Below are 26,007 nucleotides of genomic sequence, written 5' to 3'. Positions count from 1 at the left end.
GATGATGTTGAACCAATTACCCTTCCAGGGACCAGTCCAGAGACCAATCAGGATATTGATGATGGGACTGTTCAGGTGATGATGTTCTTAACGTGGAACTTAACTGATGTGAGACTGTACGATTCTCGCATCGAAGTTCCTGGACAGCACATTCCCTAAATAAACATTATTTTACAGTGAGACTAAGCACTTTCTCAAAAAGCATCAAAATGATCTCATACTCATAATCATAATATTTTTTCTTTTTAAGATTGCCACCTTTTTTTATATATATTAAGAGGAGATGTGGTCTGCATCATATACTCTGAAAGACAGATTAGTGACTCTGCATTACTCCCTTACTTAGATTTAGTTCTACACATCCATTGTCTATTTTCTCTAAAAGACAGATGCTAGCCATGGCTGCTGCAGATCAAACTCCAAAGCTTGTAAAAATCTCCAGGGAGGAAGAGCCTAACTAATATTAGAGTTTATTCACAAGCCTGCAGCGTAAGGATAATCACTAAGAAGAGCAATGGTATTAATGTAAGAACAGTGCTGCTTGCCATATTCTTGTGCCGTTTCAGTCGGCATGGCTAGTGCACTACAGCTATCCGAAGTGCCCTGGAACAGATGGATATTTTAGAGCTGCCGGACTCACCAGTGGGAATGTTGGAAAATGGCAGTCCAGTCATTTTGACTGCAAGAGTGGGGCCTGGATACTGGATCAATCCGTAACTCCTGCATTTGGATCTACATGGAGGAAGTATGTGGGATTGGATAATACATTGGAAAATTTTGGAGGTACCTACTCATCTGGGATTCTGGTTTCAGGATATCGATTGTTTACATTAGGAGAATGTAGTCTGGATTGGATTGGAAAACTACTAGGAAGGATAGTTACAACAACCCCTGAGTTTCAGTGTATAACCCCGGTAAAACCTGGACAATAGTTCTCATAAATGAATGGGTATTTTGGGAGGATAGCACTGACCCAGGCTGGAAAAAAGGACTCCAAGTTGCCCAAAACCTTGCAAATGAAGGTATAACAAGGACTGACTGTGTGGTATTGGACTGGCCCCAGCATGGCTTAGCCTTTACCACAGACCTACTTATGGAGTGAACTGCTGAAGCAAATCGCCAAAACCTGTAGGAGAGTGACCAGATCCAGAACCAGCCCATGAAGCTGAATCTACAGGCAAAAAAAAAAAAAGAAGCTTGCTCTAGCAGCAGGAGCCCAGTAAGACAGTAACAGTCTTCCATCTAGCTACCAAAATCCTACAACCTTGTGCATGGGGAGGTATCACACACACTGGATATGGAACCAGCCTTATCTACATTGACTGCTATTCTTACTAGCATGATTATTTTTAAGGGCTTTACTATGCACATGCTGTACTGTCTTTAATGGCCAAGGCAGTGCTGGCAATGATGGGAAGTCGAGAGTACAGCTGCTTGCACCTCTCAGAGGTAACATCACCCTGTAGAACACCAAGCTTGGGTATGAATGTAGCAAAACTGTGACCAGCTGGGGAAAGTAACTACAGGCAAGCTTTTTATTTGGGAGAAGACTGGGGCAGAGAAAGGGAAGCACAAAGGCAGCAAAAAGGAGGGTCAAGAAACAGAAAGGAATAAAAAGATAGGCAAGGCATGGACTTGGGGCTGTCCAGGGGTACCTGACAGTCCCTGTGCTTGGTCAACACAGCCAGACAGGACAATAAATCAAACCTGCTGTTTCCACATAAGTCCAAACTGCTTCCACAGTCAGGATAGGAGGCATGGGGAGGACCTTTTCCTGACTGGTAAAGAAAAACCCAGACAGAAAGATTAAGTTTCCTGGCATCATTGTGTTGGTGCTCATTCAACACCTGAGGTGCTTCCTCCTCCTAGTTTCAGGCATTATTTCATTCTGCACCAGGGCAGTAAATCAATACAACTAGCTAAATCAGTGTTAGAACAAGGATATCATCTACCCACTTCTTTAAACGAACAACAAAAAAACCCCAGTCAGTACTCACAGCTGGTGCTTCCACTATATACTATCATGATACTGACTTTAATGACAGTATTTTTCCTCTCTGGCTAATTTTCTGGTTTTCACTTGCCAGTACCAGAAAACTAGATTGGCTCTAAGAAGCTGGCTTGAAGCTTTAATCCCTTTCCCTGCAAGCAAGAGGTATAGATACCTGCTCTTTTAAAGCATGATTTTCTGAGGAAAAACAGAAAAGAAATAGAATTCTTGTAACCCTTGCTGGATATTGAAGGGACATTGTTTTGATATTATGAAAAAGCCAAAAAAAGAAAAAACCTCTGGCCTTTCAAAGACTAAATATTATGTCAGCCACAGCTTTTTATATGAGAATATTTCCAACTTTGCTGTCTAAGATTTCTGCAATTATTTTTGCAACTGACTTACAGACTGCATAATAGAACCTAGATTTGTTCTTTCCAAAACAATTCAGGTAATTATGTTTATAATTCTCTGGAAGTAGAAGATAAATTCTCTTCAAGAATGAAAACTGGAGATCTTTGCCTCAGCATAGGCTCACTCTAATATTTGTTTTGCTAACCAATTATAAACTATATGTTGATATTATTGCAACTATAAGCAACCACATAAGAAACAAAACTATCCTTAACTAGGAGAAGAGATTAAGTATGGAGGCTGATTCAACTTTCTGCCGATGAACACTTCAAGATGAAACATTTGCAGTCCCTACCAGGGGACATCCATACACCGTGAGATAGATGCACTTGCATAGGGGTAGTAGAGAAACAACAGCCTGAGGAAGGTAAGAGTTTCTTTTAAAACATAGGTACTCCTGTATTAGCATAGAGTCTGGCTCTTTTTCATGTGCAGCTGAAGAAGCACAAATGATGCCACCTTTTAAACTGACTTGCACATCTAATGCAAAAGTTTTGCAGTTTTTGACATGACTTCAGGATAAAGAAGGATCCAATTTGAAACTGAAATACACAGTGAGACATTTAAAAAATCCATCTTCAAAAGACCTAACCTCAGGTATAGAGATGCCCCCTCCAAACCCCTCATTCTTACTTATGAGAAAACAGATTATCAACAAAGTGATTTACTACAAATGAACAAGACACCTGATGCTCAAACCCGTGCTATAATCACATCGCTCTGCTTCTTTTAGCCATCTCTTTCACACACCCAAAATAATACCCGACGCTGTAATATTTTATCCTCAATACATCCACAAAATAGAGAAGTACTGTTGTTTCACAGATAAGAAAACTACTTAAGACACGATGACTATGCAGATAAACTAACTCACGAAGCAGGCCAGTGACCATTCCCTGGTATCATGGCCAAATCATATGAAATAAGCTTCTACACTTTGTGAAACCCTCTTTCCACAAACAAAAAATCCCAAACCAACCAAAAAAAAAAATTACTTTGGCCATACTGCTCTCCGGGAACCATCCCTAGCACTTCCTGTGCCTCAAGTAGCTCCTGGGAGAATGCAGGCTGGTACAGGCTACAATCATTCCAGAGTGTGTACTAACAATTAAATTGTATGGGCGCGTATACAATTGTGTATAGCCCTCAAGCCAATGTTCTGACCCAGTTTAGTTACAAGTACAGGTGTAGCCAAAAGGTAGCCATTCATATCACAGAACTAGTAGTCTATAAATTACTTTTATAGTGAACTAGTCACCTGGACTTTCACGATAGATCAAGACAGGCATCAATATAAATGACAGACGACAGATGAGCATCTTCAGGAAAGTGAACCATCCCATCCTAAACCAGCCAATTCCAGAGGGCAGTTTATGTCACTGTCTCATTCTGTTGGCTATAAAGGGAATCTAGACAAGTAATTTAGACAGCGTGTGTAACAGCTGAACAGACTAAATTTAGTGACATGAATAGCCTCTGAACACACAGATGTACAGCAGAGCAAACCCAAACTTCACTGTTTATCCTACTAATTAGTCCAAGACTTAGTACTATGTTGTATTTCATCCCAATTAAATGCAGGAAGTGCAATACAAAAATATATACTTGCCTCTCAAAGCGCTCAGTCCCCAGCTGTCTTTTGGTGATATCCAGTTCCCATTCTAGCTGAGTTGCTCTATTTCTGAGCTGAGTAAAATCTAGACTCTGCACAGCACTGTTAAGTCCATACACTTTAATTAGAGACCAACTATAATCCTCCAAGTATGTTACCAAATACAACTATCCAAAATTAAAAGGGCAGCTATACCATGCAATTGAGATTAAGACCATTTTTTGGAGTAAAATATAACACTACACAGAAAAGCCTATTAGGGTACAGCTAGGAATCAGAAGCAGGTTTTTGGTGTTTTCTGCTGTTAAGGTAACCAAGGTATATTGGCCATTTGAAAATGAAATGCAGCTAGATATAAAACCATCTCTGTGTATATACACTTGGGAAGAATGAAAAAACCTGCAATATTCTCCTGGTCATGTACTCACAGTTTATCTTCTTCTAAAGAAAGCTGTTCCTTGAGAAACTGAATTTCAGAGTCTTTTTCACGCTTTGCTATCTGAGACTGAAATTCTTTCTCACGACTGGACACAAGCAAAGATTCCAGGTTTTTCATAGATGTTCTTTCATTTCCCAGTTGTTTTCTCAGCAGCTCTATTTCAGAATGGGATGACTCATACTTGCTCTGCAGCTAAACAAAGGTTTTAAAATTTTGTATGTATGACTGTTAAGCTTACTGGCTATCTATTATGGTAATCTTAAAAAGAGAGAGAGAGAAGAAAATGAAGCCTGGGATCAATGACTAAAATTTGTTCTCACTCCAAGATGGATGATTAGCATTATATTTGCCCTCAGTCAAAATCCTGTTTAAGATTTATAAATTCACCCACTGTATAAATCAGAATATAAATGTACTTGATATAAATGACAAAATGCTATGAAATACCTTTCCAAAGCAAAACTCAACATTTTTTGTTTTACCAAATTAAAAAGGTTTCTTCAGTCTGAAAGATCCAATTTTCTACTAATTGTCAATCAAATATCTAGTTCCTTTGCCAATAAACAGGTTTGATATTCTACTTTTGTATTTCAGAACAGAAGAATACTGAAAACTGTAAACAGCAAATGTTACAGGAAAACAAACAGTATTAGAAATGCTGAAAGAACAGTATTATTCAGCATCAGGCTTAGTTTCCAATTCTGTATATACATACGCTGCAATGTAGTAATGCAGATTTCTGCATTGGAATACTATGTAAAATACCCCTATCTGAAGGTTATATGTGGCTGTTGAAAGACTACTTATTGAAAGGTATGAAAACATTAGTGAAAACTTCAACTTCAGACTTTCTACAACTCTCCAACTGCACTTCTGCATTTTTCTCTCCTGAAACTGTTGCTGCTCTCCACAGACCCAGCAAGCCCTTCACTGACAATCTCACAGAAGGATCCAGGAAGGCTTAGATATATTAGGTCTCACAAAAGCTTCAGACAAAAGTCATATACTGGAACTCTTCCCTATAGTAGAGGATTCCACAAACATACAAAAGACATCACACACATTTGGCTGGGACAAACAACCAACTGCCAAACAGCAGCTTTACCCATAGTGTATGGAAAAGGCATAAAGGTTAAAAGAGAATGCTGGAAGCCTGTGAACAAGAAATTATCTCATCTGGAGCAAAGGATGGACTGGACAGTGACAGAATCATACAGAAAATATCTAAATCTGAGAATGTATGAACAATTTTTCAGAGTTTATCCAAGCTGAGTTTTTTAAAATTTGCCTATCAAACATTAATTCTGTAGGTTTTGTAAAAATCAAGGGATTTTCAAGGGAAATTAAGGAAAGAGTATTAAAAAGATATTGATACTTTCTAAAACATCCAAGCATTTAAGTCCATGTCAAGTTTCTTTGCTAATAAATTAATGCAGCTATTCTGCTTACTCAGTGACTGGATGTAAAATCCAAGATATTTTTCAAGGAAACAACCAGTAATTTTTAAAGTCCCAACTGTTATTGGTAGTAAACCCCTGCAAAACAGTGTGCTTTTCAAATAGTATACAGCATCCACCCTCTGAAGAGTAAGCCCCTGAGGAATGCCAAATTAAACAATCAAAAAATTGAAACACTAATAGTCAATAAGGATTTCTTTGATCATTCTAGGTCCTAAAGTAGATTTAGATCCCTTAGTGTGAACATAAACTTACTTTTCTAATGTATTTCACATAACTTCCACAGCAGAGAAAGTAGAAAGGGTAACTGCTGATTCAATCATTCTTTGACTGCATTTAGTTTAATGCAAAGTTCTTGTGCAGATGTGAGATTTGCAAGCATAGAAACTCTCTCCCAATGTATGTTTTGAAACTCTTCTTCCATTTTCACAAGAGACTTGCTTAAAGCAGAAGTCTGAGACTGGTATGCTGCTTCTATTGTTAAATGCTACAGTAAAGCAGTATCAGATAATCAAAACACTATTGCAAAGAAAATTTAAAACTGATTTAAAAATCCTGCAAAAAGAACTCTATGTAATTGTGGTGAACGTTAAGAGGCAGCAGCCATTTATTCTGCAATACACTTTAAAGTTATTTATTTAAATAACTCCCATATATAAAAATAGAAGAGAAGAGTTCTTGCTTCTGACAGCAATTATCAGCTACTGACATTTTAAACTCTGTTCCTACAATGCTACTCCTCCTGCAGACCCAATAAGGTTCAAAATTCTGCCATGGGCTGCATTTCATTTTCAGATGAGACCCTCTTATTTATCAATAAAATGTATTTTTGCATGTAGATGATAAGTGAATGCTGAGATATGGAAAGGTCATATTTATACTGCTGTCATCCATAAACTCAGGCATGACTAAGAGATGACAGAAGTCACACTAAAGAGAAGTCAACAAGCCAGCAGAAGCAGTTCTGACTAAAAGCATTTAAAATGTGGTATATTTAACATAACTTAGGCTTTTCTGTTTTGAAAAATGCCTGTACTTTGCCCGGTAAGACTTCTATTTCCAGTCACTTTTAACTACTTAATTTTCAGTGGGTGGCAGAATGAGCCTGGGAGGTTAACAGAGCAAAGAGGGAGATAAAGCAGTTACTTCCTTGAAGGATTTATTAGGAATGAGATCCAAAGAGATGGTAGTAAGGGGAGCACCTCAAATTCTAGCTCCATCTTGCCTAAAAAAAAAAAAAAACACAAGGAACACACAGCACTGCCAAGCATGTTAAGATTTTTGAGAAAAAATTTCTGTGTTTTAGATATGTGCCTTACACATAACTGCTATGAACCTGAATATGACATCTGAATTCTGACTCAATTTGTTGACACAGATTTCATGAAGAGGCCTGTTCATTCCTATACGTCATGGCAGGCATGTGGGCAGAAATTAGAAGGATGAAAATTCTACCCATGTGAGGCCCACTGGACAAACTAAGACCATGTACCCATTTTACTGTATTAAAAAAGGCAAGATCTGCCACCCAATCTCTCTGTGCTGTTTTGCTACTGTTAGATTCTCAAACACTTTCTGAACAGTAGCAGTTCAGTTCCTCTTGAGTATCTAACTTGCATGGATAGTTTGTACATTCATAACACATTGCCAAAGCCATGCCGTGTATTTCCCTTTAAGTTCTTCAGATTTTCAAGGGGGAAGAGGCTCTTTGGGACATCTAAAGCAGTGGAAAGAAGGCCGAACAGCTGGAAGCAAGAAAAGCAGAGACAGGAACGTAAGCTGACAAAGCACTAGTAATATTTCAGGTGTGCTGGGGAGTTGTGTGTGACTTTACGCCTTCAGTCATTCCAAACATGAGAGCATTTCATAATTCATAATATTTTCCTTGAAATACGCTGTTATTTTTAAAATTTTTTTTGAAGTGTGACAAGTGGAATTCTAGTCATATTATTAAATAAGCTCAAACTCCATACAGTTCATTATAGCAAAAATCTTTAAAATATGACAAACAGCATTAACCATAATTTTAAACTGTTGCAGCCTTAAAATACTACCAGACCATTTCAAGGGTGAACCATGGAAAGAACTATTTCAACTTACTTGCTTCATCTCTCTTTCAAGGGACTCAGCTTCCTCTTTCAACCTGTGATTCTCAGACTCCGCACTAGTCAGTGCCAGTCTAACAGAGCTACAATCGGCTTCTGCTTGATGGCATTTTGCTTCCCAACTTTCTCCTTCTTCACAGGCTTTCCGGTAATTCTCCAAAAGCTCGCAGTTCTCTCTCTCCTAACACATAAAGCTTGTTTGTTTAATAATTTACGGTAAGCTTCACAAAACAGGGATAGCTATAGATCTACAGGTATGACATGATATTGGATGTTCTCTTTCCACTGAAAACTTTGCCATTTAACCAAAACATTGAGAGACTACTCAAGAACCAGTGTTTTGTTCAAGATGGCCACATTTTAATCCTCAAAAGACATCAGTTAAAAATGCCTAGATTAACATTACAAACACAAAGTGTAGCAATTTTTACTATTAATCCCACATGGTAATAAAGACAAAAGAGTTCCAAGTCTCTATATTATTCACTGTCTGAATTTTTTAATTTTAATAAACACACACGTATGCTTATGTATCTGTGTTTGTGTGTGTGTTTATATATGTAAATAAAACCACAATGAAATATACTTCATTACTTGTGTACTGCAAAAACAGCTAAGAAAATGTGCTCAAACTAATAAAAACATATTACTAGAATGCAAATAAGTTTGGACTGGGAAGAAAATTCTTCCATGGAGATATCATTAAAATTTCATTTTTAGTTAAAACCACAGCCTTCATTAACAGGCTTAATCCATATACTCACTTCAGACTTCAGTACACCCTTCAGCCTGACAATATCTGTGTTTGAATCCTGGGCTTTCAACTTCATACCATCAAGCTCATTTTGGTAGTCTGCTAGTTTTTTATATAGCACCTATGAAGAAAGATTTGTTTTATAAGGTTAAAGTATACTGTTTGTACCTTTATAAAAAATAGAATTAGTGTGTATCAAACACCTGTGGCTTTATTAACTTGTTATTTAAAGGCTACATAAAAACCAAACCAGGTGTATTTCTGTAGACAAAATGTTGCATTTGTCAAAAATATTTTGTTTCTTTGACTTACAAATAATACTAAACTTTCTTAAAAAGAAAAATGTCAACAAAAGAATGTAGTGGTTAAAAAGAAAAATACAGATGGTTTATTTAGCAGCTAGACACTCATAACAAAATAGTCTGCCCCATTTTTACACATTACAGTCTCATAAAAGCCCACAGTGGAAAAAGTAAAGACAGCTAAAAAGTTGAATTAACTAATTAAGCAGTTATCTCCTAATCAGAGGAAATAAAGCCACAAGTATTAGAATGCACACAGAATTCCTGGCAAGTATTGCTTGAGAAAGAGAACAGAATGGGGAAAAAAAATGCAGAAAGGCTGTCTTGAACTGCTCTGTTCAGAAACTTCCTTACAAAATTACTAGAACATTCAGCTGCAAGAACCTGGGAAGGGGGTGGTTGGGGGTGGAGAAAGCTATAGAGAAATCCCAACTCCTGTTGTGAAAAGGCTGTAAGTTGCTAAGAAAGGTGCTCTGGCAATCTGTGAAATTTTCCAGTAAGCTTAAGTGAAGAAATTAGAATGCTACTTTAAATACTTTGAATATCACCTAAACAAATGGAAGGACCTAGAGGAATGAACACATATTATAGAGGCAAGCCTATTAAAAAACCAAAAATCCTGTGAGGCTAAGACTTTTTATTTCTAACTGCTTCTACAAGCATCCAGGCATTGCAAAGAAAACCAGGAAGCTTTCAAAAGTAGCTAGAAGCAACAGGAGGCTGCATGTCATACCAACTTGACCTCATCAGCATCAACTGTGATTCTGAGAGAAGGTAAAAAAATAGTGATTCCCTGGAGTACCTTTGGTGGTTAAAGCTACTACAAACGTCGACTTTTCTAGAAAACTCAAAGAGGGCGCTAAGAGAAACAATCAGTACGTTTCAGAGAAGAGTCATTTAGAGAGAGAGTTATCTTGCCTAATTTTTGCAGTGCAGAATTAGGTACCTGATCTAAATTAGTTGGCTACACTTCGTCTATAACGGAGTCAGGCAGGTAAAATGATCACTTTAAAAACAGGGATGGGATGAATCTCCTCCTGGAGGACTTTTCATCACTTAAAAGGGAGCCTTAATGACTTTTATTACCTAAGACCAGGTGAAGTTAATTTGATCCTTCAGAAACTGGGTAGTGCTTCTAGAAGAGAAAACCAGGTGAGCAGAATTTTCAAAGACAAAGATTTCCTAAGCAGTAGAATAAGTACAGAGAAGAAAGATCGAATATCAGAAAACCTAAATGAAGGTAAGAAGTTGAAGAAAACCCAGAACATTACACAGTGATGAACTACTATAGGCATTAAGCTTAATTTCTAGCTGCTTGGAAAACACATCCATGCATAAGCATTGTGTGTACATGAGATGACACTTTAAGTATTTTAACTACTTTCGTTAGGAACTGAACACAGGTAAATAACACCGTAGGTAATGTAGCATTGTATTATAACCAAGTATTTCCAGCATCTTTTATCCAAAAGCCATTTTAAAGGAACATAAATACAATATTATTAATAAAGTTTTGAACCTTATTATGTGTACTGTTAAATTATTAAAAGCTTATGAATTTGACTTGCTAAATACTCTATGCCAGTCACAGCACAGTGTAAGAAACATTTGCTGCCTTCTTTATAGCACTTTTCCATATAAGCAATAGTTATAACTGCCACATCGTTTTTACTTGAAAATCGGGGGGGTGGGGGTGGAAATCATAAATCAGCTGTTCCTCGAGAAAAACATCCAAAGAATTACATAAGAATAGTTGGTCCTCTTTACACAAGTGAGCTGAGTAGTAAGGGAAAAATCAGAGTTTGAAAAAATGAGCTTAAAAATTAGTTTGCAGATTTACTTCAGATGAGGGCCTACCAATTCTATGCACTACTTGAAAAATACACTATTTTCCTTTTTAGTCAAGGGTTCTCTGTACAAATATACCTGAAGTTCTTGCTTAGTATTAGAAAGATGTTCCTGTAACCTGTCATTCTCCTGAACTAATGATTCTCTGTTCTTGTTAGTCTGTGCAAGTTCTTTGTTGGTTTCTTGTAGCTGTTGATGCAAACAGTTGATCTCTTTCTCACAGATACAGAGTGCTTCGGCAGATTTTCTACGCAGCAAATAAAAAAATCTTCAGGTATGACAATACTGCCCAACCCAATACAAATGATAGCTTTTCCAGTAGTTAAGTTTGCAAGTCATGAAACAAAGCTGTAACATTTTAATCTTTAACAGAGTAAAGAATTATCTATACATTAGCACATCCCATGATTCAATTTTTGAGTTAATGTTATAAATTAATCAAAATTTTATAAATTGACATTTCATCCTTACTTTATGGAATGCTCCAACCCAGAAATCAGAATCTTGAAGTCTGAAATTATTTTCTCCTTGAAAAGAAATACAAAATTGAAGTAAACCTCTTACCACTCCTCGATATAAAGGGGGGGGGGGAATTCTATAGGATTATTTCTATTTCCCTTTATTCAGCTAGCTGATTAGTTTAACTATTTAATGCAAAATGGATTGCGGTTTTCCAAGTTTCATCACATACTGTTTAGAGCTGAAAATTCTGATAATCTAATTTGGCAAATAAAGGAACAAATATTACAATCTTCTGCAGAATATAATAATTTAAATTAAATTTTTTAATCCTTTGTAGTTCCAAAGCTAGCATTTGGTTCACGCTTCCAAAACTAAATTATGTCCTCTGCCTATTAGATAAACTATCATAAGCTTTTCTACAATGAATAACCTATCAGAATCTGGTAGTTTGTAACTGATAAAACAAGAATTTAATCACAAAGTACATTACTCCCTTGTCTTTGGATACAGATAATAAGAGAAGCATAGATAGGCTAAGGAAATGTTTTCTACAAGAATACAAGAGAGGTGAGAGACAACCGTCTCTTCTCTAAAATGGACACCATTTTACAATTTACAGTTTTAAAAACACAACGTCACTGTTTATGGCAAGATTATTTTAGCCTGTCCTGCAATATCTTTGCTTTAAGATTTTGTTAAAAATCAATGCAAATTCAATGCAAAACAATTACAACAGTTAAAAAAAAGTAAAAAACCTCCCACCTTCTTTAGTTTATCCTAAATCAATATCTAGGTCACTTAAGCTGAAGTGAAAAATAATGTTTCAGAACTAAGAACTAAGCAGCTTCATTACATAGTTTGAAATCACATGGTGCAAGGTGAAAAGAATGTAATTCAGATGCTTCTTCAATGACAACAGAGACGATATTATAGTATCACCATGCTTCTTCAACATCAGTTCAACATCCAGACCAAGGAAGAATTTAGGCTACATTTCATGATAAACAAAAAATTTTACTGCCTAATTTCCTCTTCTCCACTTTAGGGAAGTACTTAAAAGTCCCCTCTCTTGATGAATATAGACGATACAAAACACCAAACACAAGATAACCAACGCTGCTCAAACCTGCTGTTGAAGTCAACAGGAGTTTTGTTGTTGCCTTGAAATTGGAGCAGAACTAGGTCAGCACTGAGCGCTGTTGTAGATCCCAATATAAGACAGGTGTGAGGACCCAACAGATCCTTTCCCTATTTATCTTTTGTGACTATTTGACTATACACATTAGAACATACTTTAATTGCCAGGCTTTCCTCAAAAGTAGCAATCTTCTCTCTTCCTTCTTCCACACAGTCTTGCAAAGATGCCTTCTCTTTATCAAGTTGTGCAATTGTTTCTTTCAAAGCACAGATCTCCTCTTGTTGTACAAGACTTTGTCTTGAAAAGTTATCTGGACACAACCAGAAAGGTCTTATTTTTATTAATTCAACTGATTTGAAATAAAAACTCTTTTGAAACACTTCTAAAGCATAAAAAACATGGCAAAAGCTCCCCTTCAAGAAAACACTGAAGCACGTACCTTTACAAAATACATAAATAATCTGACTGATATTTACAGAACTGCATTCTTCCTTAGATCAAGGCCTTCAATTTCTTGGCTCAAAACAAATCTGCTTTTAAACAGCAGATGTTTAGATCATTAAAAATAACTTTCTTGGGTATTATAGCAATAAAGGCTTGAACAGAATTATTATAGAAAGAAGCAGTATGTAGACCACAGCATATAATGACTGATAAAGTAAAAGTGATAGATACAATGATGTTAGCCATTTTTTCTTTTTTTTTATTTAAATAAACTTTTTATGTAAGAGTAATGCAATTATAAAATTCAACCCCACTTAAAAATTGCAAAGATAATAATGAAAAAAGCAATCTACTCATTACAAAATTGAATACTAAAAGATGTCTCTCCCTATCTTCATAAAGCTAATAAGGTGTTGCACACTACATTTACCAATCCTTATATAATCTACATACATAGCATTCACAGAGCAGAACCACAGGAACTCTTCTTACAGTGAACCTTACATCTCATAAAAAATGTGCAGGCTGTAAATTAATCTTTAAAAATCAGTGTAATTAGACTTATTGAATGATATTTATTAACCACTTCCAGGAGGTAAAACATGCAAAGTAAAATGATCTGTAGCTCAGTCTTTCAGGGGCATCATAGTATAAATTCACATTGTATTTTTTCCACAGAATCATTCCCTATTTCAAAATACAAGATGAAAGGCACACTCAAATTTCCACATATTTTTGGATGCATGGCTCTGGAATCTGCTAAGACAGTGATCAAACCTGGCTCTAAAGAAAATTCTGATAGGGCAGCTAACCCTGGAAACCATTTCCAAGCACATTAAGGACAAGAAAATTATCAGGATTAAGTCAGCATGGCTTCACCCAGGGAAAGTCATGACTGACCAACTTCTGTGATAAATTGAATGGCCTGGTAGATGAACGGAGAGCAGCAGATGTTGTTTAGCTTGAGTTCAATAAGGCCTTTGACACTCCCATAAGATACACAGATGAGCTGTTGACATATATGGGCTGGATGAGCGGACAGTGAGGTGGATTGAAAACTGTCTGAATGGCCGGGCCCAGAGGGTGGTGATCAGTGGCACAAAGTCTAGTTGGAGTCCAGTAACTAGTAGTGTGCCCCAGGGGTTAATACTGGGTCTAGTTTTACATCTTCATTGATAATCTGGATGATGGGGCAGACTGTACTGTCAGGATTTTGCTGATTACACAAAACTGGGAGGAGTGGCTGATACACCAGAGGGTCATGCTGCCTTCCAGAGGGTCCTTGACAGGCTGGAGAAACAGGCTGACGGGAACCTCATGAAATCCAACAAAGGGAAGTGCAAAGTCCTACACCTGGGGACAAACAACCCCAGGCAGCAGTACACACTGGGGGCCACTCAGCTGGAAAGCTACTTGGCAGTAAAGCTGGGGGTCCTGGTGAACACCACGTTGAACATGCGCCACCAGTGTGCCCTTGCTATAGAGAAGGTGAATGGTACCTGGGCTGCATTAGGTAACATATGGTTCCCTGCGCAAGGGAGGTGATCCTTCCCATCTACTCAGCTCTGAAGCGACCCATCTGGAATGCTGGGTCCAGTTCTGGTCTCCTCAGTGCAAGAGAGACATGGACATACTGGAAAGAGTCCAGCAAAGGGCCATGAAGATGATTGAGGGATGGGAGCATCTCTCCTATGAGGAAAAGCCGAGAGAGCCGGGACTGTTTAGCCTGGAGAAGAGAAGGCTCAGGTGGGAATCTTATAAATATATATAAATACCTGAAGGGAGAGCATAAAGAGGACAGAGCCAGGCTCTTTTCAGTGGTGCCCAGTAACAGTATAAGAGGTAACAGGCACAAACTGAAACATAGGAGGTTCTGTCCCAACATCAGGAAACATTTTTTTACTGTGTGGGTGACCAAGCACTGGAACAGGTTGCCCAGGAAAGTTACAGAGTCACCTTCCTTGGAGATACTCAAAATCCATCTGGACACAGTCCTGGGCAACTGGCTTTAGGTGGCCCTGCTTGACAAGGGAGGCTGGACAAGCTAACCTTCAGAAGTGCCTTCCAACCTCAACCATTCTGTGATTCTAAGCAAGGGTGTGTTTCACCATTTTACAGAGAAGGAATGGAGACACAAAGATCAATTAAAAATGCTATCTGATTATTTTGGGTGCCCAAACTGTGACCTAAATTTTCAGGGTAGAATGTATTGCATATTCAAAAAAAAAACCAAACATGGATTGCTGCCTTAGCTGTGAGTGCTCAACATTTCTGAAAATTAATAACCAAAGTCTCAAAATCAGGCACTGTGAAAAGAGGTCAGATGTATAGTTAGTGAGCAATTCTGAAAAGCTCCCCAAAATTCTAACATACAGACAGCAATAGTATAAAATATTGTATAACAATATTTAACAGTTTAAATAGTGTGTGTTTTCTTTCTGCAATTACCTGCTTTATTCACTGTATTTTCGGCTAAGAAGGTCTGACAGACCAGCTTGCTTCACTAGACAACACTGATTTACTCCCTACAAAACTGCAAAAGTCGGCGCAAAGGCTTCCATAGAAAAACACCACATGATAGTGTAATTAAAAACAATGGCATAAGTTTTAAAAACCCCACAACCTGGGGTTTATTTATTAAGTAGTACAGACAACCTTAAAACTGGCATTCCCAACTTCTTAAGTGTTTGTCTCAGAAATAAGCTGCTTGAGTGAAAAACAAAAAGCACAATTTGGATTCCCATTGTGTGTCACATGACACATAAGACAAACTATTGGGGATTATACTGCTGTTCTCTCTGCAGACAAGCACTGGAAAGAGACACTTTGCCAAATGTACCTTCTCTTGTCAGCAAAATAATGTAACACAAGTCTTGGAAATCCATTAGCATTAGCTGCTAATCCTTTCTCTTCACTTTGGTCAGCCCCAAGTCTTAAGGCTTCTCATCCTAGACTCCTTCCCTATTAATACGAAACTCCTAAACCCACATTTTCCATCTCAATCTCCTTTTAATTCCAATCTTTCTCCTGCTTTCAGCATTATTGTCAAAGTCCTAAATATTCTCTGTGTGTAGCTGTGCACAGGTTCTAGTCGCAGTGCATGTCCAATAGCTCCAAGTCCTATCTGCAATCTCTGAACTAGTTATCCAATTTTGAGGATCTTTCCAGTCTCTTTAACCACTTTGTACTAGCTCTCCTCACTGGATGTCTCCTCACTGATCCTTCTTCGCTCCCTCCCTTCACTATTAATTTTCAATCTCTGATTTCTTGCATTGCCCCAGCTTTCCCTGGTGCCACATCCACACTTCTGTTTCTCCGTTCACTGACTTCCAATCTTGCTGTTTCATACTTATAGTCTCCTTTGACAACCAATCCTTGTTGCAAATTCTTGTCCGGCCAATATCCCTATTCTCTACTTGTCTCCTGACTCTTTATTAACTTTACTTCTCCTACCTATTTCTCTAGGATTGGGCTGCCTTATCAAACTGTAATTGAAGTATCCTCTCCTTATTGATCTGGCAGTTAAAACCTCTCAACTTTCTTCTCTCAGTACATTTCTCCCCACACCTACACTGTAGTTCCTCTCCTTCAGCATCGCCCACTGTTATCCCTGTGGTCACAGGATAGTAACAGAATACAGACAGTCTCCGTTAATTTCAAGATTCTTTGCCTGGACTTGCCTCACAGCACTGAAAAATGCTAATGAATCTAGATTGGAACATGCTTCAGTCAGATTATATAGGAACTCAGATGACAAATTCTGAAAAGTTTCTATTCAGCTTTAATGAACTGATTTTTCTGGTTCGGTTTTTTTTTTTCTTAAAATACATTTAATTCAGATACATATCCTGGGAATGATCAAAAGCATGCAACAACACATAGATTGACATGCCTATCAAACATGAAGTCCCTACTTTTTTACTCTGCTACACTCCCTACTGTACCGGAAGTATACAACTTTTAAAACAAAGTATGTGGATTTCAGTGTGGACAAAGCATATTCTTCTGTAGCCTTCTCAGGAGTGGCTTAAACATCTTAGCCAAAACATTAAAAAAACCTTAAGTTCACTTGAATGAAATGCTTATTCATATGAATGAAATGTTTATCTCAAGTGAAATATTTAAAACCAAATTACCAGAGTCTGAAATTTGTAAATAACCAGATATTTTAATAGCAATAGTCAGCTCTAACATTAGATGAAGTTAGCTATAATTAACTTTATTTTCCCTTCACAAATTCAGCACTGCGTTTGTGATTATGTCAACTGCATCTATAGAAAACAGTAAAATACTGCTAACACAATGCAGTTGCAATTTTGGAAGCAAGAGCGTATTCCTTGGCACTACAGAATAATTCCTGTATCCACCTCTTTTAGTTTCACAATACAAAAAAGGTGAAACATACAATGTAGGATACATACTATAAAGGATGGATGTTTTCCTGATTCCATCATCATCATCATCTTATGGTGCTGAGAGGTGCAAACACCACCTTGATGGATCACAAACACAACTGATATGCTCAGACACTGCACATTGGTACCAACACACATTGTTTGGCTGACAGTCTGTATTATCACTGAAACTTACTTGCAAGAGCTTTATTACATAATTTTAAAATGCAAAAACCTTCCAATAATGAAAGAAAACAATTGTTTTGCACTTGAAATGTTAAAACTGTCAAAAGTATTTATTTGCGTTCAACACTTTTTCTTTCAACCCATAAGAAAAAAAGCAGTAATAGAATAATTCAATAAAATTGAATTCTATTACAAAATTTGTATCTGTCACTCACCAATTTTTTCATTCAAAAGCATAATTTTCTCTTGGGTAAGTTGCATTTCATATTTTTTCTTAATAAGGTTTTGCTGAGCCTCTGAAAGACTCTGTTCTGTCTTTTCATTCAATAATCTGGAAAAGCAGAAGCATTAAACACGACAATTCGGATGTTTATATGTTAATTCTTTTCCTTTTTGAAATGTCAATAAAATTGCAAAAGTTAGGAAAAAGTAAGATTCTCCTGCATATTTTAGACAATTGGGGATATTTTATTAATGTTAACCTTAATCCATGGATATTAAAGTCTGAATAATACTCCTGTATAAAATCACAGAACAGTAAGAAGAATTATTTACAACAGGTGGACGTAAAAATGTCTCAAAAATTATTAAAACAAAAATCATCACTTGGGACATAGATTGGAATGCCTGGCCTATTTCAAGTTAGACCCAAGTCATACGTTCGAATCGTGTAGTAATATTAATGATTCTCAAACTGTTGAAGAAACTGAAGAGAGCTATCAGCCTGGTTTGGGGGAGAAAAGCAAAAGGTATTTTAGCAGCAGTAACTAATCCTCAGCAACTAAATTTTTACAGTATTCCTAAATCTGACAACTTATTATAAAGCAGCAATAACTCAGGACTGGATTTGAAAGGGAGTTCATGTTATTTTAGAAATCACAGTACCCATAGAAAGGTATTGTGGGCCAGCACAATATTGCATGCTACCACCCAGCATTCCCACCGATCAAAATCCAACAAAAAAACTACAACACCCATGCGTCAACTACAACGGTGACTTGTAAGGACACACAGGTTTAGGAGAGTGTCTGCCTAACTGAATTATATTTAAGAAAACACAAAAGGAAAAAGTCACAGTATCTTCTCTTGCAGTCTGTTCACTCTGTAGCCTAGTTCAGTCTGTGATCTAGTCCTTCGTATCTCTCCACAAACACTTCATGTGATTGATCTTCCCTTCCAGTCAGTAAATTACCTTTTCTATCTTGCACCCACTAACCTATGCTTTATTACCTAAAGGCTTTGATTGAGTTTAGTCCCACTACATGCTTCTGAACATGCTCAGGAACTCCAGTTGAGCAGCAGCCCATAAACCCTACACAAGGCTTCAGTTTTATTTCCCCTCATGAAAAAGCTCCAAGACTAAGAAAAAGATGCTTGAAAGTAACTACATGTGGCACTCATGTGTTTGCTTGCCTCTGTAAAAACAATGAAAAATTAAAAAAAAAAATATTTTCAATACATATGCAATTTACCAAAATACATCAGTCCCTACAGTTTCTAATAGAAAGCTCCTAAATCTCTCAGAGTAAATTTTACTTTTTCACTGAAGATGATTTTCAGCATAAATAATATCAACAAGCCAAGAACATTTACATACAGATAAGCAACAAGGAAAACAATTTAATTCCAAAAAGGATAGTTCATAAGAACAACTATCACAAATTCCTTTCCCTCTGAGCTATATAACAGTTATGAAAACCAATGAATATAGGCTAACATTGCTTGCCAAACTAATGCAATTATATGCTTTTACTTACCTCAGTGAAACATATTCAGCTTTCTGTCGGCTCAGCTCAGTGAGTCCCGTGCTGCTCTTGCCAATCTTTTCATCTCAGTTTCCAGAGAATCAATCGTGTCTTTCATCAGCACCACTCTGGACATCTGTTCTAACTGTTCACTATCTAACTATAAATATAATGAAATATTAAAAGCCCCCCAAAAAGCTGATTTATACATAGACTTTCTTCAATTAATTCAAATACTGCTCTGTTTTTAGCACAAAACTTTTACTGAAGAAGAAATATGCAAGTATCTCATTTACTCAGGGCCTGATTCCAGGTCTACTGAAGGTAGTTGGCAAAGACCTGCAACGTGATTTTCACGTCCTCTGAAGGACAATTTCCTGTCTTTCAGATCTCTGGGAATATTTGAATTCATTAGTGCAAATTTTAGGTTGGTAATTATGCCCAAGGGCAAAAATGTTTGATATTGATCAACATTAAAAGTTTGCAGTGCAAAATTATATAATAGAAAACATTAATATGAGTGTATGAAGGGACAAATCCCAGTTTGGGATACAACACTACCCATGATGGCTTTAGGGCTCTACTATGTTGTATAGCTATGCTGACAACCGGATAGAGAAATCACCGTAGAACACTTGCATAAAGCTCTATATGACCAAGTTACCACCATGAGGCCTTTAGATCTGTACCTAGACAAAGAACAGCTCCAAAACCTCTTGCACAGACTCCAGCAAAGCTAGTTTGAAATCTCCAGTTTAAAGGAAGATGTGTTTCTTTATTACAGGGGTCCTCAAACTACGGCCCGCAGCCAGACACACCCCCCCAGGGTCCTCAATCCAGCCCCCGGTATTTACAGAACCCCTCCACCACCACCCCCCGCCGGGGGTTGGGGGGGGAAACCAAGCAGCCACAGATGACTGCCTGCCGCTTCATCCATGCACCGGCCCCCTGTATACAAAGTTTGAGGACCCCTGCTTTATTAAATGCTTAAACTTAACATTCAAAGAACTGTCCTTTCGAAATTACTTGAAATGGCTCTCAAGGTAAAAAAAATCTCCACCTCATCCCTCTTCTCATTTACTGATTCTTTCGGTACTAATTTTTGTGTTACTATAATCAAAAGTCATACCTCTAAAGAGCAAGTCAGTAAGGCTCTGGTACATAGTAACTTTTTCCATATTAATGCCATAAATTTCATATTGATGTACTGCCCTCAAAGGGTACCAAATGAACTCAAGAAATAAGATGATGTACCTAAAACAAGACTATTCCCAATATTCCCTGCACATCATATGTCAAGCGTGTGATTAAAGCTAATTTACTACTCAGAGTACTCAGAGCTATTGAAGCCTACAGTGTATTCTTCATTACAGATGCACTCAGTGTACTATTATAGACCTTGGCACTACACTTACAAGCTTGGTAGGATTTAAAAGGCTGAAGGGGAAAAAGAAAATTAAATAGAATTTATAGTCACAAGATCTAGAAGAAAGATACACTCCAGAAATCAATGTTAATCTATTTAAAACTCAAGTTCTACCAAGACTGTAAATATATTGAAGATTTATATTGATTTTATTAATGTTTTCATTTTCTGTTTTAGCACCATATATTAACAAACAATTGCACACACAAGTAACTTAAAACAGAACCGTACAATTACATCTGTTTTTGGAGCATCAGGTCTTAATAATATACAATCATAAGATAATTCACACTGGAATGGACTCTGGGAGGTCTCTAATCTAAACTCCTGCTCAAAGCAGGGCCAGCTCTGAGGTCAGGTTGCCTGGGACTTCGTCCAGTCCAGTCTTGAAAGTCTCCAACAATGCTGGGGACTGCTTGACTGTCCTTACGAGAAAGTATTTCCTTGTGTGTTCAGCCTGAAACCTCCTCCTTTCAACTGATGCCCATTGTTTCTCATCCTTCCACCATGCACTGCTGTGAAAAGCCTGTTTCTGACTTCTTGATGAGCACCGGCAGGTAGGACTTGGGTCCTCCCTAAGCCACCTCTACCTCAGGTGGAACAAGCCCAGTTCCACTAGTCTCCTCTCATAGGGAAAGTGTTCCAGACCTAAATATTGTGGGAGCTCTACATTAAACTCACTCCAGTTTGGTAACGTGTTTCTTGTACCATGGTGGCAAAACTGGATGCCGCGTATTCCAGGTGTGGTCTAATGAGTGCTAAGTAAAGGGGGGCAATCACCTCCCTTGAGCTACAGGCTGTGTCCCGTTTATACAGCCTACAACACTCTTGCCTGCCTTTGCCACTACGGCATACTGCTGGGTCACGTACAGCTTGCTGTATACCAGGGCCTCCAGGGCCTGAATTGTCAGCAGAGCTGCTCCCAGACCCATTGGCTCCAACCTGTACTGGTGACAATGGCTCTTCTTCCCAAATTCAGAACTTGGCATTCATCCTTGTTGGACGTCATAAGGTTCCCGTTGTCCATTCTTCCTGCCTGTCTCGGTTGCTGGGGATGACAGCCGGGCTCTTGAGCATATCAACGGTTTTCCCTAATTTGGTGTCATCTGCAAGCTTTCTTTATGAGCCTGCAATTTTGTTGCCTCCTTCAGGTCACTGATAAAAATGTTAAACAGGACAGGCCTCAGAACAAACCCCCATGGTGCTCAATGTTAACAGTCTCCAAGCCAAATGAAATGCTACCTGGTAAGACTGACCATCCTATCAATTTTTTCCCCATCTAGCTGCCCACCCATCCAGACCATAACATCCTAACCTGGATACAAGAACACTGTGGGTAACTCTCAAAAGCCTTGTTACAGTCTTGGTAAGTAACATCCACTGCCCTTAGCCCATTGTTTCCTGACAGAAAGTCAGGTTGGTCCTGCAGGATTAACCATGAACATTACCTGTATTACCACATTTACAATTCAAAAAATAATTATTTTCCCTTACATTTTGAATAGTAGTTTCTAGCTCTTCAATTCTCTGTTCCAAATGAGCCTTTTCTTTAAACACAATCTCTTGGGAAATCTGTATCAAACAACAAAATCACATAAAAACAAGTCTGAACTCAACACAGACATGTAATGCCATTAACTCTCTGGATTAGAATGGAAATCTTTAGTCACCAATTACAGCACTAACTTTTCATGGTAAAATAACCTGGAGGGGGTGGAATCAAACCTTTAACTGCTCCCTGAGGCTGTCACGTTCTGTAGTCATCCTTGGGAAATCTGACAGTGCTGTATCCCTTTCTATCTCCACATGTCTTAACATAGCTTGAGCTGCCACAGCACATTTAGGAGTCCTAGAGCATTTGATAAATTCCGGACAAAGTTGGGAAATCTCTTCCTGTGCCTGTTTTTAAAAACAGCAGCATAACAGAAATGTGGAATAAAAAATGTAAAATATTACTGTGACAAATGGCTGGTAATGCAGAACATCCCAGAAACTGTGTAGTATCAAAGATGAAGTAGTAATTTGCGCATATATTCTTTGATTCAGGGAAACACTCTTAACTCAGGACAGCACTCACAAACTTGTATTTAACTCTCAGAACCAAATTACAGAATTTCCATAACTTTTTTTTTAAAACAAATGCTTTGCACTTTTTCTTTTTCACACAAAAACAAAAGTAGGATTTTTATCTTGTACATCATCTTATTTTAATTAACCATACAAATATAAACAAAATTACCTGTCCATAAAGACTGACAATGTTGTCTCTCTCAGCTGTTAAAACTTTGAAGTTACCATGAATTTCTGCCACATGGCGCTCATATTTTTTCAGCGTTGACTTAAGTTCTTCACGTTCTCTCCATATTTTCAAAACTTCTGGATCAGAACTCACTCCCTTTAAAGAATAAGGTGATATAAGTTTAAAGCAGAGAAAAAAACCTTGATATGTTTTCTTCTTATATCTGATTTGGAAATTTCTATGAAAGATTTAATAAACCTTCAACCTAGTAACCTCCAGATAGTCAAGACCATACATACATATTATTTAGTACTAAAGTAGAGATATACATAACATTTGTAAAATACACTTTTATTTTGAGCAGCAAATGTCTACCACAAACGGTACTAACAATCATGTTAATAATTACTTAAAATTTAAGTAGTTGCCAGTAACCATTTCAAGTGATATACATGCATGCAATGTAAAGCAGCAGTTAAGTTCACATTATTGACCCGTTCCCATCTTATGCATCCTTCTATTTATAATCAATTAGTTTTTCTTCCTGGTACTTATGGCTTTGGTAGTTTAGCCTAAGATAAACCAACATTCTAAAAAATGCATTCCTCCTCTTTCAAAGTGTTTTCCCAAGCTTACCTGGATAGGTGATTTTTTTGTTGACATGCTGCCACAAGTAGAAGTTTGCATAGGACTTGAAAATGTGTTTTTAAATACCTTCAGCAAATTCTCAGTCTGACATTTACAGTAGTCTCTGTCCTCTTCCAATGTCTTAATAAAGGCATCAAGCCTTGAAGGTGACCTCCCTTGCTTTACTTCAGCTTCTGTTTGTAGAATAACCTGCATGTGCAGAAATGAGAGAATTAATTCACCAAAATAGAATTTTTGCAACATTCTTTAACTTTTAACTTCTCAATGTCTGTATTTTCTCTTTTTTGTTATGTTGCAGGATATGTCTGAATGTTTTAAAATGGATCTAACAGGACAGAGAAGGACATAAAAGCTAAATGTTAATTAACCAGGAATATATCTGTTCAAAACTAAGGAGGACAACTAAGTAGATTTGTATTGGAGTATTTAATGCATTTTTAAATATGAAAGAAATTAGGTCACTATGTTTGCTTGAGATCCATGAAAGGTCTATTTTTGAAATGGAAATAAAGTAATGTGCAAATAAGTATACAGATGAAATCCTAAAGTCATGTGTGAGCCTAAAACAGATTTTGGAGATGAACTGCAATGCCAAAGTTCAAAAGTGCACACCAAATCCCTCTCCGTTACAATCTATCTGTTGGTAGATGGACTCTTGAAAGTTTAAGCACCTAGGGAATACTAAACTCTGCAAATTTAGTATTATTTTTGTTAAAACACATGCAGAAGTAGGTGTTTAAAACCCTGAAAACTTATAATTACCTAAATCTCTCAGTAAATGTAGCTCTCAAATCTCAAACTTTCTGGCTGAAGGATCAAAATCTGTCCAAGAAAATTGAGCAGCAAACTCTACATGGTCAGAGTGGTTTTCTTCCCAGAGCTGGGTTCTTTGCAGGATTGTGGCATAAGCTCAAGTATCATATACAGGAAAGAAAAAAAAAAAAAAAAACCAACAACCAAACTACAACCATCCCACTCCTCTGAAATTTGAGACAAATACTTAAATTACAGTACAAAATTATTGTCTTGAACACATTAAAAAATTCCCTATAAATTTATAGTGGAAGCAAGTGAATGAGTCCACTTAATAAATTCAAATGTTAATTTAAGTTAGATTTACCACTGGCAAATATTTCTACAATTACAACATTGTGTAAATTTCAAAATATTCCAATAGTATCATAACACATTAAGGAAGACAGAATACCAAGAGACAATTTTTAAAGAAAAAAAAATGTTACTTCTGTTTTGCAAGGTATTCAGAACAGTCATATGCAATTTTGTAAAAAAAAAAATATTAAGATTGTCAAAAGCAAAATCATTACAGGCTAGCTGCAAAATATAAACGGATACCCATCCATCTAGAGACAGAAAACTACAAATGAAAACAGACATGTTTATCCATTCCATAACTTGTCTGTTATCAGTGAAAACAAAGCAAGCGAAATCCACTTATACAAGTATTTAATTTCATGTGGAAATGACCTGATTTCGTAGCTACATATATACTAAGGATACATGTTTAACTCACAGATTTCAGTGTTTTCACCGTGTGTTCCAGCTTCTTTATCTTGTTCTGCTGCTGTTGAACTTGAATCTACCATAAAAAATGAGAGCAAGAGATGCATTAGTTTTGCATAATCATTAGTGCAAATCCAGCATTTTAACTCAACTATTCTAGTCCAATTTTGTGTATGTTTTCTAGTTTGATTAGGCTGAAAACATACTATTTAGTAACAATAAACTTAATCTAGAAGGGAATCCGTTAGAAGTTTTATCTTCAGATGCAGTACAGGATTAGGAAAAAATGTAACAGTTGAGTTACTGTCAGGTGAATGAATGAAAAAGGAAGCATGGAACACTTTTCCCAGAACTGTCTTACTGAGAAACTTTGGAAAACAGGGACAGTTTGACTATACCTATGGGCTAAAGAAATATGTATGTAGCTACACTAACGGCAAACAAGGAATATGCTTTCTCCCATCTCACCACTACTACTAAATCACATAATTGCATGTGCATAGAACGCAATTTTCCATTATCCTGGAAAATCAAAACCAGTTTTCACTGAAACCACATTCTTTCCAACTGCAAGCATGATTTTAATCCTTGCATCATTCTACACCTGAAAAATAACATACTGCCAGCACCTACTGCTCCTCCGTCCCTGCAAATACACTTCAAAGCAGAGATGAAAGCTAGAAATTCAGACCAAAAGGCAAAAAAAGAAAACCAACCCCAAAACAGTTGCCAGAATATTAGCAAACAACATTAAAATATCACTGCACAATATTCATTCTAATAAGAAGATACCTTTGCTTCCTCAAGCTCCTTATCAGCAGTATTCAATAGCAATTCTTTTTCCAGCTGCTCAGATAGTTTGCCAATTACAGCCAGTTCTTTA

The 26,007-nt window shown here is 37.2% G+C and overlaps 1 protein-coding gene and 1 long non-coding RNA gene across 2 annotated transcripts in view; one reads left to right on the top strand and one right to left on the bottom strand.

Moving 5' to 3' along the window:
• LOC308059664 overlaps positions 1-26,007 on the top strand; it is a 253,715-nt gene that overhangs the window by 171,520 nt on the left and 56,188 nt on the right. The gene's annotated exons all lie outside the window — the stretch shown is intronic.
• Positions 3-26,007, bottom strand: TSGA10 (testis specific 10). The gene is given in 15 exon segments (XM_080377357.1): positions 3-155; positions 4,014-4,118; positions 4,445-4,647; positions 8,013-8,198; positions 8,782-8,892; positions 11,000-11,168; positions 11,393-11,448; positions 12,677-12,831; positions 17,761-17,876; positions 19,303-19,345; positions 19,348-19,450; positions 22,211-22,288; positions 22,442-22,615; positions 22,956-23,111; positions 23,592-26,007. Coding segments are annotated over 15 exon segments (2,049 nt in total). The 5' UTR covers positions 23,847-26,007; the 3' UTR covers positions 3-16.

Source organism: Falco punctatus (assembly GCF_963210335.1).
Source record: "Falco punctatus genome assembly, chromosome: 2".
Lineage (NCBI taxonomy): Eukaryota > Metazoa > Chordata > Aves > Falconiformes > Falconidae > Falco > Falco punctatus.
Note: the sequence above shows the minus strand (reverse complement) of the source record. Positions and strands in the feature narration are given on the sequence as shown.